Source organism: Pelodiscus sinensis, chromosome 5 (assembly GCF_049634645.1).
Source record: "Pelodiscus sinensis isolate JC-2024 chromosome 5, ASM4963464v1, whole genome shotgun sequence".
In the NCBI taxonomy this organism is placed as follows: domain Eukaryota; kingdom Metazoa; phylum Chordata; order Testudines; family Trionychidae; genus Pelodiscus; species Pelodiscus sinensis.
Genome location: NC_134715.1, coordinates 68,333,634 through 68,347,138, shown reverse-complemented (window position 1 = coordinate 68,347,138; position 13,505 = coordinate 68,333,634). Strand labels below are relative to the sequence as shown.

The window sequence follows — 13,505 nt, the reverse complement described above, 5'->3', positions numbered from 1 at the left end:
AGGTCTTTGAGTATAAGTGCTGTATTAAGAGAAATAGCTATGTCTGGTTCTACAGTGCTGGCGAAAGTTTGATTAAGAATGTGAAAATTCATGGGACATTGCAAATAAAAAAAATTTGGTCATTGGTGATTACTGGGAAAACAGCCAGTTTGAGCAAGAGGATAAATTCCATCAACGAAGGGCTACAGCTCAGGAAAAACAAAGAACCACATAGGGAGAACATGTTCTTACGGACAGCAAGAACTTGCTAAACCCACCATGTCTAGCAGCATGTGGGACAGGGCAAACGATGATAATATTGCTTTCACTTTTTTTTTTTAAGTGGAAGTAGCTCATCATTGATCAAAAAGTAATGTTTAGAGTTTTATATCAACCATGCCTAAGTGAGCATAGAGATGCTGCATTCTTCTCAGCTTTAAGATGCCATCTCACTCGTTTCTCCCTTACAGCTCAGAAGACAAAGTACAAAAATGCACATCATCCAGAACTTCATTGTTCTGGTAAGGGTTCAGTGGAAATTCAGCTGGTTTTGTATTATATCATAGCCATCACTAAATGTTGAATATATTTTAGTAACATTTACATTTAGATGCAAGTGCTATATTGTAAATGTACAATCTTTTGAATTAATTATCTGTATGCATTTTCTAGCCCTGAGTTAATGCAGGCCTCACCTAAACAAGACACAGATGTTTATTAGATAATATTGAAACAAGCATAAGTTCTGCAGCCTTCCATCTTCCAATGTAATTTCTATGTAGCAGCCTATGAAGATCAATAGAGAATCATTGCTCAAAGAAGCAGTTTTCCATTATAAATGGTGATATGTAGATATTTGAGCACTTAAGAGTTGCCATCACTTTTATATAGAAGAATGATGGTCCTGAAGCTTAGCAGTGCATATCCCTGAGGAAGGGAAACTGTTAAATCTTTGCATAGTAGAATTCTAAAAACAAAACACAAGTGCAGCCATTTATACTTATGGTGATATAACTACAAATGGTACTGCTATTTAGGAAGCAAAGAGCAATCCTGCTATGGGCTTTTACTTTGGAGCAACTATATTTAGAGTTTTTCACAGCAAAATGTTATACTATATAAAAAAACTATGTAGCAGTGTGATGATTTTAAAACATTTCATTCTATAATTGAAAAAATATAATGATTTAAAATATATGTAGGCAAAACCCAAACTAGTTTAAGATTCAAATAAGATACTAAATAAGGTACAAACACACACACATGCACTCTCAAGAAACAATATCAATAATATTTATTTAAAATACTTTTGCTGAGGAAATCTCATTTTACAGGAGGTTGTTTTTCAGTGAGTCAGCAAGACCATGAAAAATAAAACCAGAGACAAGTTCTCTGACAAAAATTACAAAGAAAGCTTCTGCATGTCAAAAAACAGTCTTTACGTCTGTAGCTTAAGTATCAGTCCTATTTTTTTCTAGTGCACACCACTGTCCATCTTTAGATCTGGTTTGTTCTTGTCATTCTTCACTGAGTAGATGAAATATGTTAAGGTATCCTTTTCATTCACTGGAATAGTTCTAAAATGGCAACCAATTATCTATAAAAAAAAAGTTTAAGGAAATTAGATAGCCATTTGGTTACCTATAATCAACAAGTTCACATTTCCTAGATAATGGAAATGAAATTCAGAATGAACAGAGTTGACTTTTTTTTTAAGATTTGATCAAACAGATCAGTACTAGTAGGGGTGAAGACATTTGCCTCCATCCATCAGTCTGAATCACAGGGATTAGGCAATGAATCATTTCAATACCCTAAAGTAAGAATTGCAGAGGATGCGCCCAATCCAGCTCTCTCAGCTACACAAAGCAGACTACTGAGAAGAGAGTTAAGAGTCCAAGTTATTGGGAAGTGTACAGTGTTTGAGTGTAAAATATAACAGTAGAAATTGGAAGTCCTGGATCATGATTATATTTGAAGGGCCCTGCACTTGATCATTAATGAGTCTGTCCCTGGGTTTTTTAACCTGACTATAAAGAGGCAGACATCATAACTAAGCAGTCAACAAGGGTGAAATCAACTATGGTCATGGCTCCTTAAACTAGTGAAATTTTTCAAAAGGCTCCTACATTGCTTAACTACTTTTGATTTCTTTTTACCCTTTATCAATTTAAGATTATTGTCCTCAAAACATATCTAAGAAGGGAGCAGGGGTAGTACCTGAAACAATTTCCCCTGCCGTTAATTGTGGATTTGTTTTATCACTCTCTCCCTGTTGCTGTGCAAAATGTCCATACAGACTGGGGAGGCGAAGGAGAAAATGGCTGTGCAAAGTTTAGTCAGAAGCACAAATAAAATAAAACAAAACAAAACAGTAATCTTAAACAGTCGCTTGTGAAGATAGTAAATTAATAATTTATGAAAAATGTGATGTTTAACTGACAGCGTACCTTTAGAGTTCAATTCCAGCTGACTGAAGAGTGTCCATATTACATTAGGGCATTAGGACATCCGGGGACTTAATGAACGTGCTCAGAATTTCCTAGCATCATTCCCAAGAACCCAGTGTGCTATAAATGGTGATGGGCAAGTCACAGATGACACCGTTGGCAAGAACGTGACTACAGAACACAATCTTGCATTTCATGACCATTAGAGAAAGATCAAAAGCTAGTTTTGGCCAGCAGCGTTCTACCACTTGTGGCTTCTTTCATGTGACATTTCTGCCAATTTAATAAGTGCTCATAGTTTTGTTTGAAGTCATATAGAAAGAGAATATACAGTACTGATTTTAAATTCATACTTGCAGTAGCAAAAAAGTTGGCAACAGACTGTTCTTTTACAAACCAGCCTTGAAATTTCTTGCATATATTCAAGAATTTTGGCTTTAATCCACAGAGTAGAGGAGACATACACAAAATGCCTCTACACAAATGCAATTCATCATAATATTGCATAAAACTAGACACAACACAGTGAAGAGTTAGACAACATCTTAACAGAGGACCATCAACCTTCAGAAGCAGTATTTAAATGAACATTGCAGATCTGTTTGTTTGCAATGCAAAATGGAGCCTATTATTTTAAAGTAAAACCTGTGACACGTTTAATGATTTGTTTGGCTAGAATACTGGTATTTTACCAAGTAAATGATATTTTCAGAAGACTGAAATTTACAAACATGATAGAATTCTGTTGTACTTAGAGAGATTTCTGTATTTTTTTTTGGTTTTTAGTTTTTCAAGTTTCCACACTTACAAGAAGAGATGTGAAACTGGATGCCCAACTTTCACATTAAGTTAAGTTTCTAAATAGTAGTGTTGCGATTTTATAAACTACTTCAGGAATCTTTTGCAGTTTGTACTTCTAAACCTGTCTTCCTTCCGCTAACCTAAGCTTTTACTTTTGATTTTCTTTCTTAACTACAATGATCTTGGCTCAGGAGCTGGTGACAGAGGTATCAGAACATTGAAGGAAACTAAATAAGTAACTTCATTTTATTTTCAGAAAAATCCAATCCACGTGTTCTCTTAATGCAAAGAGAAGAATGTGTGGAACAGGATAGACTCTGATTATAATGCAGTGCCATATTAACTAAGGCAACTTTTATAGTTGTCTAAAGACAAGAATATGTTACTTATGCCAGTATGTTGGAAAGGATCACATTTTTCAGTCACAAATATTAGTAAGTTACACTGTCTGCTACTGAACAGACAATCATACATACTTCAACAAGCTGTGCTTTGTTAAGTCCTGGTCTAGTCTGTAACTTGAAGTGTCTTTTGTACCTTCGAAGTGTGTTCACTTGTAACTGATATAAGTCAACCTAGAAAGAAAAAATAATTCAATTAAAGTTAGCATGCATCTTTAATTAGAATAAAGAGAGGATTGATTTGTTATTAATTGTAATGAACTTATGATTTAAAAGGTGAACTACTAAACAAATATGGAAACTAAGCTGAGGGCAGAAGCATATACTAAATACCATCCTGCTGACCCAGACAGTCTTTAGTAGGCATTCAGCATAATGTCCTGAACTCATCTTCCTTCCATTTCCCCACAGATGTTTAAAAGTAGAATTAAGGCTTATTTCTGTGCTGAATGTCCACTGCACCCTTTCTCCCTCTCAAACAGGGAGAATCATATTTGTTATTATGTGTGGACTCAGCTCAGTTCCATTTTTCTTTCAGAGTTGGACTTTAATATGACCAAGCAAAGGCATAATACCAATCAAACATTAATGCAAGGTCAAGGACTGTACTCACATGATGCCCTATAATCAACACTGTACAAAGACTAGCTATAAGAAATAGTACAAAGTACCATAAAATCTGTGCCATAGGAGCATGCTACAAGTTTATTTGGTTTGGAGAGGCAGAAAAGAACAGCTGTTCACAACCAGTGAACATATTGCCTCTACACAGCCACAATGTGGGAATTATGTGCCTAGCTATAGGCTAAAGTCCCACAGAACTATTTTCCATCAGGAGTTAGCATCTCCTTAAATCTTATATTTCATATCCCACAGATATAAATACCCACACATCACTGCAATGCTCCCTCAGTTTCTCTGTTCCTAGGAGGCCTATTCAGATGGAACTATCTGGAGAACAAATGTTACTGTTAACCTTTTTCCTCTTTCCTGACTTTGTCACCACAGCCCTGCTCTGTAGGGGCACATCTATACTTATGAGAAGATCGATACTCTGGAGGTCAGTTTTTTAGCGTTTGATTTAGCTGGTCTAATATAGACCTGTAAATCGAATGCTGAGGGCAGTCTCCGCCAGCATCCAGTACTCCTTGCTCAGCATTTTGCATAGCTGGAGTTGCATACCTTAAACCAACCTTCCTGGTCTAGTATAGACCAGTTGTAGGAGACTAAATAACAGCGACCTCCCTGAGAAGGCCTGATATGTGAACAGTGATTGCGTGACTTCCCTCCCAAAACCAACATTTTGATGTCATAAGAATGATGAAGGAATGAACTTAATACTACGATGCAACCTTAATGACATTTTTTAGGCTAAGTAGATGAGCTATTGCATACTCAGAAACCTAGCCAAGTTTGGAAAGGTGATAGCCCCATAACTCCTTGATAAGGAAAGAAGGGTGAAGAGATGTGCTGTTTGCTCATCTTCCCAGAATCAGATGTCCATGGGTTATATCTGATTTGTTTTAGGGGAGTCCCATTCCCTAACCAGTGTTTGATTTGATAAGCCTTTACTACACAGGGGTAGAAAGGCAAATGAATCTTTTCACATGGTTCCAGAAGCTAGCAGTTCTGGGGATACTTTTCCATCAATGAGAATGTGCAGAAGCCACTTCCAAGAACTACTGATCCTGGGGACTCAGATGGAGGCCAAGGATCCTTCCTCTTTTTCAGAGACACTGACCAAGAGGTAACTGATGCAACAAGTGAAATAATATACAACTACATACATCTATGATGTATAATACCAATATGGAGGAAAACCTGAGTAAGAAAGTGTCATGTCAGAGTTGACAACTGAAGCTCTTCAGATGTCTTTCTGAGCTTGACTTCTTTTGGAAGTGCAGCTGCAGCAGTCTGGAAAGGGACTTGCTATTTATGGTCCAGAGAAAGCCATAGCAAAAGACCGGTTGCACCAAGAACTGCGAATCCCACAGAAAAGAAAACAAAACTCTCTCGTCCGGCACTCCCAGGACCTTACCATTCCTGAATGAGGGGACTTGCTAGACCAGGGGAGGTCTTTCCCATCAAGGTCCATGCTGCCCTGCTGCCCCCAGCTAGGCCTCCAGCCTGGCCCTGCTACTGCCTGCCTGGATGTGGCTCCCCAGGCTGGAGCTCCAGGGCTGTTGCTGGGGACAGAGCTCCATGGTTGGGGCCAGAGCACAGCAGCTTCTGCTCTGCAGCTGCTGTTTTCGGCCCCCCGCTACTGCCTGCTGCAGGGCCAGAACTCCCTGCTGTACCACCCGCCCCTCTGCGCCCCCCTAACAATGTTCTCCCAGCTGAGTTGTCACCTCTCCTCCACCCAGCTTCCCCCATGGCCCAACTCCTTGTTCCTAGCCTCTGTGGTCCAGTAACATCCGTGGTCAGGCAGGATCATGGATGCTGCCAGACCAGGGAGACCTAATTAAGGGAGGTACAATCTGTACTCAGAAATATGATTCCAAGCTAAATATAATTCAACAGTGTGCCACTGTTGCAAAAAAACCAAACATGATTTCTGGGATGCATTAACAGGAGTGTTGTGAGCAAGACACGAGAAGTGCTTCTTTCACTCTACTCTGCACTGATTAGACCTCAGTTAGAGTACTGTGTCCAGTTTTGGGCACGACATTTCAAGAAAGATGTGGTGAAATTGGAGAAGGTCCAGAGAGAAGCAATGAAAATTATTAAAGGTTTAGAAAACAGGACCTATGAGGGATGGTTGAAATAATTGGGCTTGTTTAGTGTAGAAAAGAGAAGACTAAGAGGGGACATGATAGCTGTTTTAAAGTATCTAAAAAGGTATTACAAGGAGGAGGGAGAAAAATTGTTCTCCTTGGCCTCTCATGTTAGGACCAGAAGCAATGGGTTTAAATTGCAGCGAGGGCGGTTGAAGTTGGACATTAGAAAAAACTCCTTAACTGTCAGGGTGGTTGAACACTGGAATAAATTGCTTATATAGGTTGTGGAATCACTATCACTGGAGAGATTTAAGAACCGGTTGGATAGATATCTATCAGGGATGATCTAGAAGGTGCTCAGTCCTGCTGTGAGGGCAGGGGACTGGACTTGATGACCTCTTGAGGTGCCTTCCAGTTCTAGTACAGGCAGTCCCCGAGTTACGCGGATCCGACTTATGTCGGATCCGCACTTACGAACGGGGCTCTCTCGCCCCGGAGCTCACAGGCAGCGGGACCGCCCAGAGCGCAGCGGTCCCGCCACCTCAACCTCCGGGGCGAGAAAAGCTGCTCCGGGTGCCCCTGGTCTGCTGGGGACCGTCTCCAGCAGACCAGGGACACCTGGAGCAAAGCCGGGGAAGCGGAGGGGTCCCGCACCTCTGAGGCTTTGCTCTGGCAAAGCCTCAGAGGTGCGGCACCCCGCCGCCGCTGCAGCTTTGCTCCCGGTGCCTCTGGCCTGCTGGCGACCGTCTCCAGCAGACCAGGGACACCTGGAGCAAAGCCTCAGAGGCGCGGGACCCCTCCGCCTCCCCGGCTTTGCTCCAGGTGTCCCTGGTCTGCTGGGAACCGTCTCCAGCAGACCAGGGACACCGGGAGCAAAGCCGCGGAGCACGCGGGCAGCGGACAGCCCAGACGCGCCGCGGCTGTCCCGCTGCCAGCGTACTCCGGAGCTTTGCTCCCCGTCTCCCTGGTCTGCTGGTCTCCAGCAGACCAGGGAGACACAGAGCAAAGCCGCGGAGGACCCGGGCGGCGGGACCGCGGTGCGTCTCGGTCCCCCGCCTGCGTCTCCCTGGTCTGCTGGGGGGGAGGCCCAGCTAGTACGCCCCCCCCCCCAGCAGTCCAGGCTTTTCTCCGGATGCCTGTGGTAGAGCAGTTGGGGCGCTGCCGGTTGGTCCGGCAGCTCCACTCTGGGCGCTACTGGACCAACCCAGCAGCACCCCAGCTGCTCTGCCCCAGGCGTCCCCAAGTCAGCCGCTGCTGAAACTGACCAGCGCTGACTACAGGAACCTGAGGCAGAGTTGCTCTGCCCCGGGCTTCCTGGAATCATCCGCTGATCAGTTTGAGCAGCAGCTGACTTGGGGATACAGATTCAACTGAAGAACCCCAGGTATGTAAGTCGGAACTGGCGTCCAGATTCAGCCTGTTGAAACTGATCAGAGGCTGATTCCAGGAAGCCTGGGGCAGAGCAACTCTGCCTCTGGCTTCCTGTAGTCAGCCGCTGGTCAGTTTCAGCAGCGGCTGAATCTGGATGCCAGTTCCGACTTACATACAGATTCAACTTAAGAACAAACGTACAGTCCCTATCTTGTACGTAACCCGGGGACTGCCTGTATTCTATGATTCTAAGAACATTTTGAGGTAATCTGTGTGGTGGCAGGAGTGGAGCTGGAAAGGCAATTTTAGATAAAAATACTTAATTCCCTTGATTCCTAGCATTCCATAGATTAAATATCTCAGGACTTCAGTTGTCCCCCAGACCTCTGACATCCCCGCCATAACAGCCTTCAGAATAAAACTGCCCTGTTCCAGTCTTAAGATTTTTGTACTAAGGGAAACAAAAGTACAAAAGTTACTAACTCCTGGAGACGCTTTGGATACGTCTACACTGCTATTGAATACCTGTGACTGAACCACATAAGCTGACATAGCCTTGTGGGGCTCATGCAATATGGCTGTTTAACTGCAGTGCAGATGCTGCGGCCTGAACTCTGGGACACTGCCCAGAGCTCAGCCACAGGTGTTTAATTGCAGTGTATACATATGGGCTGTGTCTACATTGGCACCCTTTTCCGGAAAAGGGATGCTAATGAGACAAGTCGGAATTGCAAATGCCGCGGGGGATTTAAATATCCCCCGCGGCATTTGCATGAACATGGCTGCCGCTTTTTTCCGGCTTGGGGATTTGCCGGAGAAAAGCGCCAGTCTAGATGGGATCTTTCGGAAAATAAAGCCTTTTCCGGAAGATCCCTTATTCCTCTTAAAATCAGCAGTAAGGGATCTTCCGGAAAAGGCTTTATTTTCCGAAAGATCCCGTCTAGACTGGCACTTTTCTCCGGCAAAGCCCCGAACCGGAAAAAAGCGGCAGCCATGTTCATGCAAATGCCACGGGGGATATTTTAATCCCCCGCGGCATTTGCAATTCCGACTTGTCTCATTAGCATCCCTTTTCCGGAAAAGGGTGCCAATGTAGACACAGCCATGGATTGCCAAGGAGCTAGTTCTGGAACAGAGTGCTTTTGGGAGCCTTCTGGAAAAAGTCTTCTGGGCATCACAGCCTACAGCTGAATGTACTTTCCCAGGCACTGCACATCTAAATTATACAAGGTCAAGATGAATACCTTTTATACTCCAATTTACTACTTTAATTTGCCATCTCCTGCAATGTCAATGCAGCCCTACAAAAATTGATAAAAAAGCTAAAGAACTTCAAATATTGAACTATGTCTTTTGTGTCCACTATACCCTACTAGAACAGCTAATAAATTATGTATGTAATGTTAATACCCTGGAGGAATTGAAAGGATTGCTCTGTAGCCCTTTTGGCAAAAGAGAGGGAGAGGAACTAGAAGACAATTGAAGTGCTGAGGTATTTAAACTCTTAATCTATGAAATGTTAGGAATCAAGGGAATTAAGTATGCCTCTAACTGCCAATTCCTACTAAAAAAATGTTTCTGCTACTGCCTGGCTAAGCACATGGCATCTACATTAGGAATCTGTGGAGAAAATGTCATGAAGGAGAAATTTTTATCAAAGTTAAAATTGATATATGTAATTCCAACTTTCCTTTCTTGGAAAATTATTATGCATACAATAAAATTAAAACATTTATTAAATTATATATGTTAATATATTATAATATTCTTAAAGATAATACATAAATATTAAAATATTATGTATACATTAATGGAGTGAAAAAAGAGCTCTCTTCCAGTCCTTGGACAAATTAAAATTGGAAAAATTGTATTAACAGACTTGGTGGCAATTAAGAACAAGCTTTATATGACAACTTCTAGGACAACTGTTCAGCTACCTCTGGAGTGTCGATGTCTTGCACTGGTGAGTCACCATCATCATCACTGCCTTTTCTCTTTCTTCTGTTCCGCACACTCTGAATTAAGTTTTTGTGGAAGTCACAAATGTAAAGATGTCTTGCCTAAAAATGTAGCAATGCATGTTTTAAATACAAATCCACATCCAGGAAATACATGATAATGTAAATTATACTTGTAGTAATTTATCATGAAGTGGATCCATCAAGAAGCTCTGGTGACATTACCTATGACTTTAAGAAAGCTGTTTCTACCAGAACCCATACTTAAAATTTGGTATGCTGAAAGTTACCACACGTATTTGGCTTAAAAAATCCCTCCTATCATTGTACTACTGCAGTGAACCAATTCAAAGTTGGTATTAACAGGCTGTAGAAAGAGCCAAGTACAGCTCTCTTGTTACTCATCAGAATACAGGAAATAGGATGCTAAAATTACTTTGCAATTATTTTAAATGAACTGCTATCTCACTTCACAACTCTCTTCCTTGGTTTTGCTTCCACCATCCAAGAAAACGCATTGTAAATAAAGTATGTGTATGTCTAGTTTTAAAATTTTCCTTTTTGTAGGAATCAAGCTCATTTTGAGAGGAAAGGCCTGTAGCGGTGACAAAGTATCTTTAAAAATCTGTGAATTTCTTTTACAGAGAAAATATACACATACACATAGGGCTACTGACTGTACATCAGTATCTCACATGATGATTGGAGCTGTGGGTGCACAGGTTGTGGGGAGGAGGATGGCAATCAAGCACTTAGAAAGTTAAATTTGGGATGATAAAAACAAATGAAAAACCTAAATGCAATTTAATTCAACATATAATCAGAAAAAATTGGGGGCCTAAGCTTTTCCTTTTGTTAATGCAGAAGAGCTTTTTTGCCCATTTACAATAGGCTTTAAGTTTACTTCACCAGCTCTCTCATAAACCATGATTCAAGAGAAAGCTCACAACAGCCAACAAAAGCATAAATATAAATTAGCAACCATTTTTCTCCAATCAGCATGAGTTTACTCAATCTCTTGTGGGTGGTAAGTGCAATAAGTGTATTAGAACCTTTCTTTGTGTCAGCATCTCCTAACATTTCTGCTCTGTGAAGTAAAAATAGATCGCCTTGGCAAATACTTGTGCATTTCTGACTGAGGAAACAAGTATTCATTAGAGAAGGAAGCCGGCAGACATTTGCTCTGCAGATAACACTGCTCCCGATCTTCGAAACGTATCTGCTACCAACGGGTATTTATTTCTCAGCACACACCAAGGAAGGGAGCCAGGAGCTCGTGTTGCCTGCACACGGTAACACACGCTCGTGGCGATTTCTCGTAGAGAGCAGTACGAAGAGCCTGATGGCTGCCAAACGGAAGACACGGTGGCCAAGAGAGACGCGCAGCATTACAACAGGCGGCGGAGCGGCCAAGTGTGCTGCTCTCACTAGAGTCAGCCACACAAACACGCATGGAGTCCCTGCTCTGGAACAGCTTGGAGGGGCGGCCGGGGGAGAGGGGAGTGCAGCCTCCAGCTTTCCCAGCAAACGGGGGCAGCCGGACAAACGGCCTCTCTCCGGACTGCCACCCTGATTTTTCCGGAGGGAGCAGAAGGGAAGATGAGAGGAGTCTCCTATCCCCCATCACTGCACAGAAGCAGTTTAAGCTTCACTCTTCCAGCTGACCGCACCAAGGGCAAACCTCAAACGATTTAGCAAAGAAGCTGCTGCCTAAAGTCTCACACTCACGGGGGGGAAGGGGAGGGAGGGAGTTTAAGCCTGTGCGGGAAAGACTCTTAAGGCCGGAGTGGGGCTCCGGGGAGGGGCGAGCGAGGGATTGTGCTGTGCTCCCGGACAGCTGCAACGCGGCGCGTGAAGAGAGACAACAGGACCCGCAAGTCGCTTCCCGATCCCACACCTGGGGGGAGCTCCTACCAGCGGCTGGGCTCGTTCCCTTGGGGGCGTTCGGGCCGGTGACCCCGCAGGAGCAGCCGTCACTGCCTGCCCTAATGCGAGAGGGGCGCATTCCCCGGCCGGCCCGGCCCTGACTGCCACTCACGCCCGCCCCGGGACACCCTGTCTCTGCCCCAGGGGCGCACAGCGGCGGCGGCGGGTTTCCAGTCCTCACTTACACTCTTGTCCAGCTCGATCTTCACCTTCTTCTGCGAGATGCTCTTCTGGATCCTCTTGCTGAAGCTGGCGTTGCCGGCGGCCCGGCTGCACCTCTCTCCTTCCTCTCGCAAGCAGCACAGCTGCCCGGCCCCAGGGCCCGCAGCGCCAGGGGGCCCCGCGGAGCCGGCGGCGGCGGCGGCACCTGCGGCAGGGCCGGGACCTAATCCCGGCGCCGGCACCTCCACGGTGGCGGCTGCATTGGCCACAACAGCAGCAACGACGGTGGTAGCGGCAGCGGCCTCCCCTCCTCTCTGGGTCACCTCCTCGGGGGCGAACCCGTTCATGGCCCCAGCAGCGTCCCTATCCCGGCGGAAGAAATCGCCGACCCGCCCGGGCTCCTCACCCGCCTGCGCTGCCCCTTTGTCCGGCAGAGGAGCAGGATCCGTCCTCGCCGCCTGGGCTGAATCAAACTTCCCCGCTGTCTGTGCGCTTGGCTGCAAGGGAGGGATTTAAACCTGCCCCATCAGCAATCGGCCCGACAGGCAGCGTCGCTGCAGGGGGCACGATCCTCCTCCCGGCCTGAGGGTCACCTCCGTCCCCGTGGCCCCCGGCAGACAGAGCCCCGCAACAGGGGGCACAGCCCCTCCCCCAAGGGCACACAAGGGCTCCTTCAAGGGGCACAGCGAGATCGCTGCTCGGCCCCCTCCACTCGGGGCCCTAGGCTGTTGGGGGGCTCCCAAAGGCGGCCAAGCGCCTCACTCTGCAAAAGCCACGTCCGTCCCCCGGGTCACCCCGCTTCCTCCTTCCCCCTCTGTCATGTGGAGACTTTTCAGCTGTTTCCTATGTAACAACAGCAGCACCCAGCCTGCGGCTCCGCTCCGCGATGCGCATGCGGCCTCCCGCCTCAAGGGGCTCATGGGCGCTGTAGTTTCTATCATTGCAGCGTCGGCAAGGGCGGGGAGGGCTGAAAAACTACAGCCCCTGAAATGCACCGCGCGAGCCGGGCTTGCGGGCCTGGAGGGCCGCTGTAGACGTTTGTAAGCCCGCCCCTCCCCTCTGCAATGTGATGGGGGCGGGGGGAAAGGGGGTGACTGAGCTCTTCGCCAGTGAACTGCCGCGTCTCAGCCTCCTCCTGGGTCTCCCTCGCGAGGGGGCGGGGACCGCAGGAGGCGGCTCCGCGCTGCGCTAGGCCCACTTCTCGCTCAAAGGACGGTCCGAGCGGCCGTTGAGATTTGAAATGCGCCTGTTTGGAAGCTGAAGCGGAGCCGCTCGCCCCAGCCCCGCCCATATCCCTCAGCGCCGCTGCCAAGGCGGCTCGGCCCAGCCCGCCCCATCTCTGCCCCCTTGGGTTGGTCTGACAGGCCGGGGGGAGATGCTGCGAGGCAGAATATTGGGGGAGCGAGCGAGGCCTTGCGTGAGAGGCGGGGAAACGCCTGGTACCACCAGGCAGCGTTGTCGCCTCTCCCCCTCGCCTCGGCCATGTTTGCGCGCGGACGCCTGGGCGGGCTGCAAAGCTCCCTTGCTGCGCGCGTCCAGGGACGCGAGAAAAGCGGTTCCCCTGCCCCTAGTTTACCACCGGTGGGGTTTTGTCTCCCACAAGGGCGCTGCGTGCCAGGATAAGCAGCTGCAAGCCGGAGGGCTCGGAGCGTGTTGTTGCAGCTGCGTGGCTTGCCGTTGGTGAGCGCGTTTCCCCCCAGGCCTGCCTGCCATGGCGCACAGAGCTAGCTCGCCGTGGCA

At 46.3% G+C, this 13,505-nt stretch overlaps 1 protein-coding gene across 1 annotated transcript; it reads right to left on the bottom strand.

Annotated features, from left to right (window-relative positions):
• Positions 1-1,245: 1,245 nt before the first annotated feature.
• Positions 1,246-12,599, bottom strand: SAP30 (Sin3A associated protein 30). The gene is made up of 4 exons (XM_075930208.1): positions 11,789-12,599; positions 9,657-9,779; positions 3,707-3,805; positions 1,246-1,576 (listed from the first exon to the last, which is right to left on the bottom strand). The coding sequence occupies exons 1-4, from the start codon at positions 12,110-12,112 to the stop codon at positions 1,454-1,456; spliced, it is 669 nt and encodes a 222-aa protein (XP_075786323.1). The 5' UTR covers positions 12,113-12,599; the 3' UTR covers positions 1,246-1,453.
• Between the last annotated feature and the right edge of the window lie 906 nt (positions 12,600-13,505).

Excerpts from the sequence above, each read along its gene's own strand:
- SAP30 (XM_075930208.1), bottom strand. The coding sequence starts at position 12,112 with ATGAACGGGTTCGCCCCCGAGGAGGTGACCCAGAGAGGAGGGGAGGCC. Across the intron at positions 3,806-9,656 it reads AAGACATCGACACTCCAGAG|GTTGACTTATATCAGTTACA; the intron begins GTAGCTGAACAG and ends TTTTCTTTCTAG. Across the intron at positions 1,577-3,706 it reads ACAAAGCACAGCTTGTTGAA|ATAATTGGTTGCCATTTTAG; the intron begins GTATGTATGATT and ends TTTTTTTTATAG.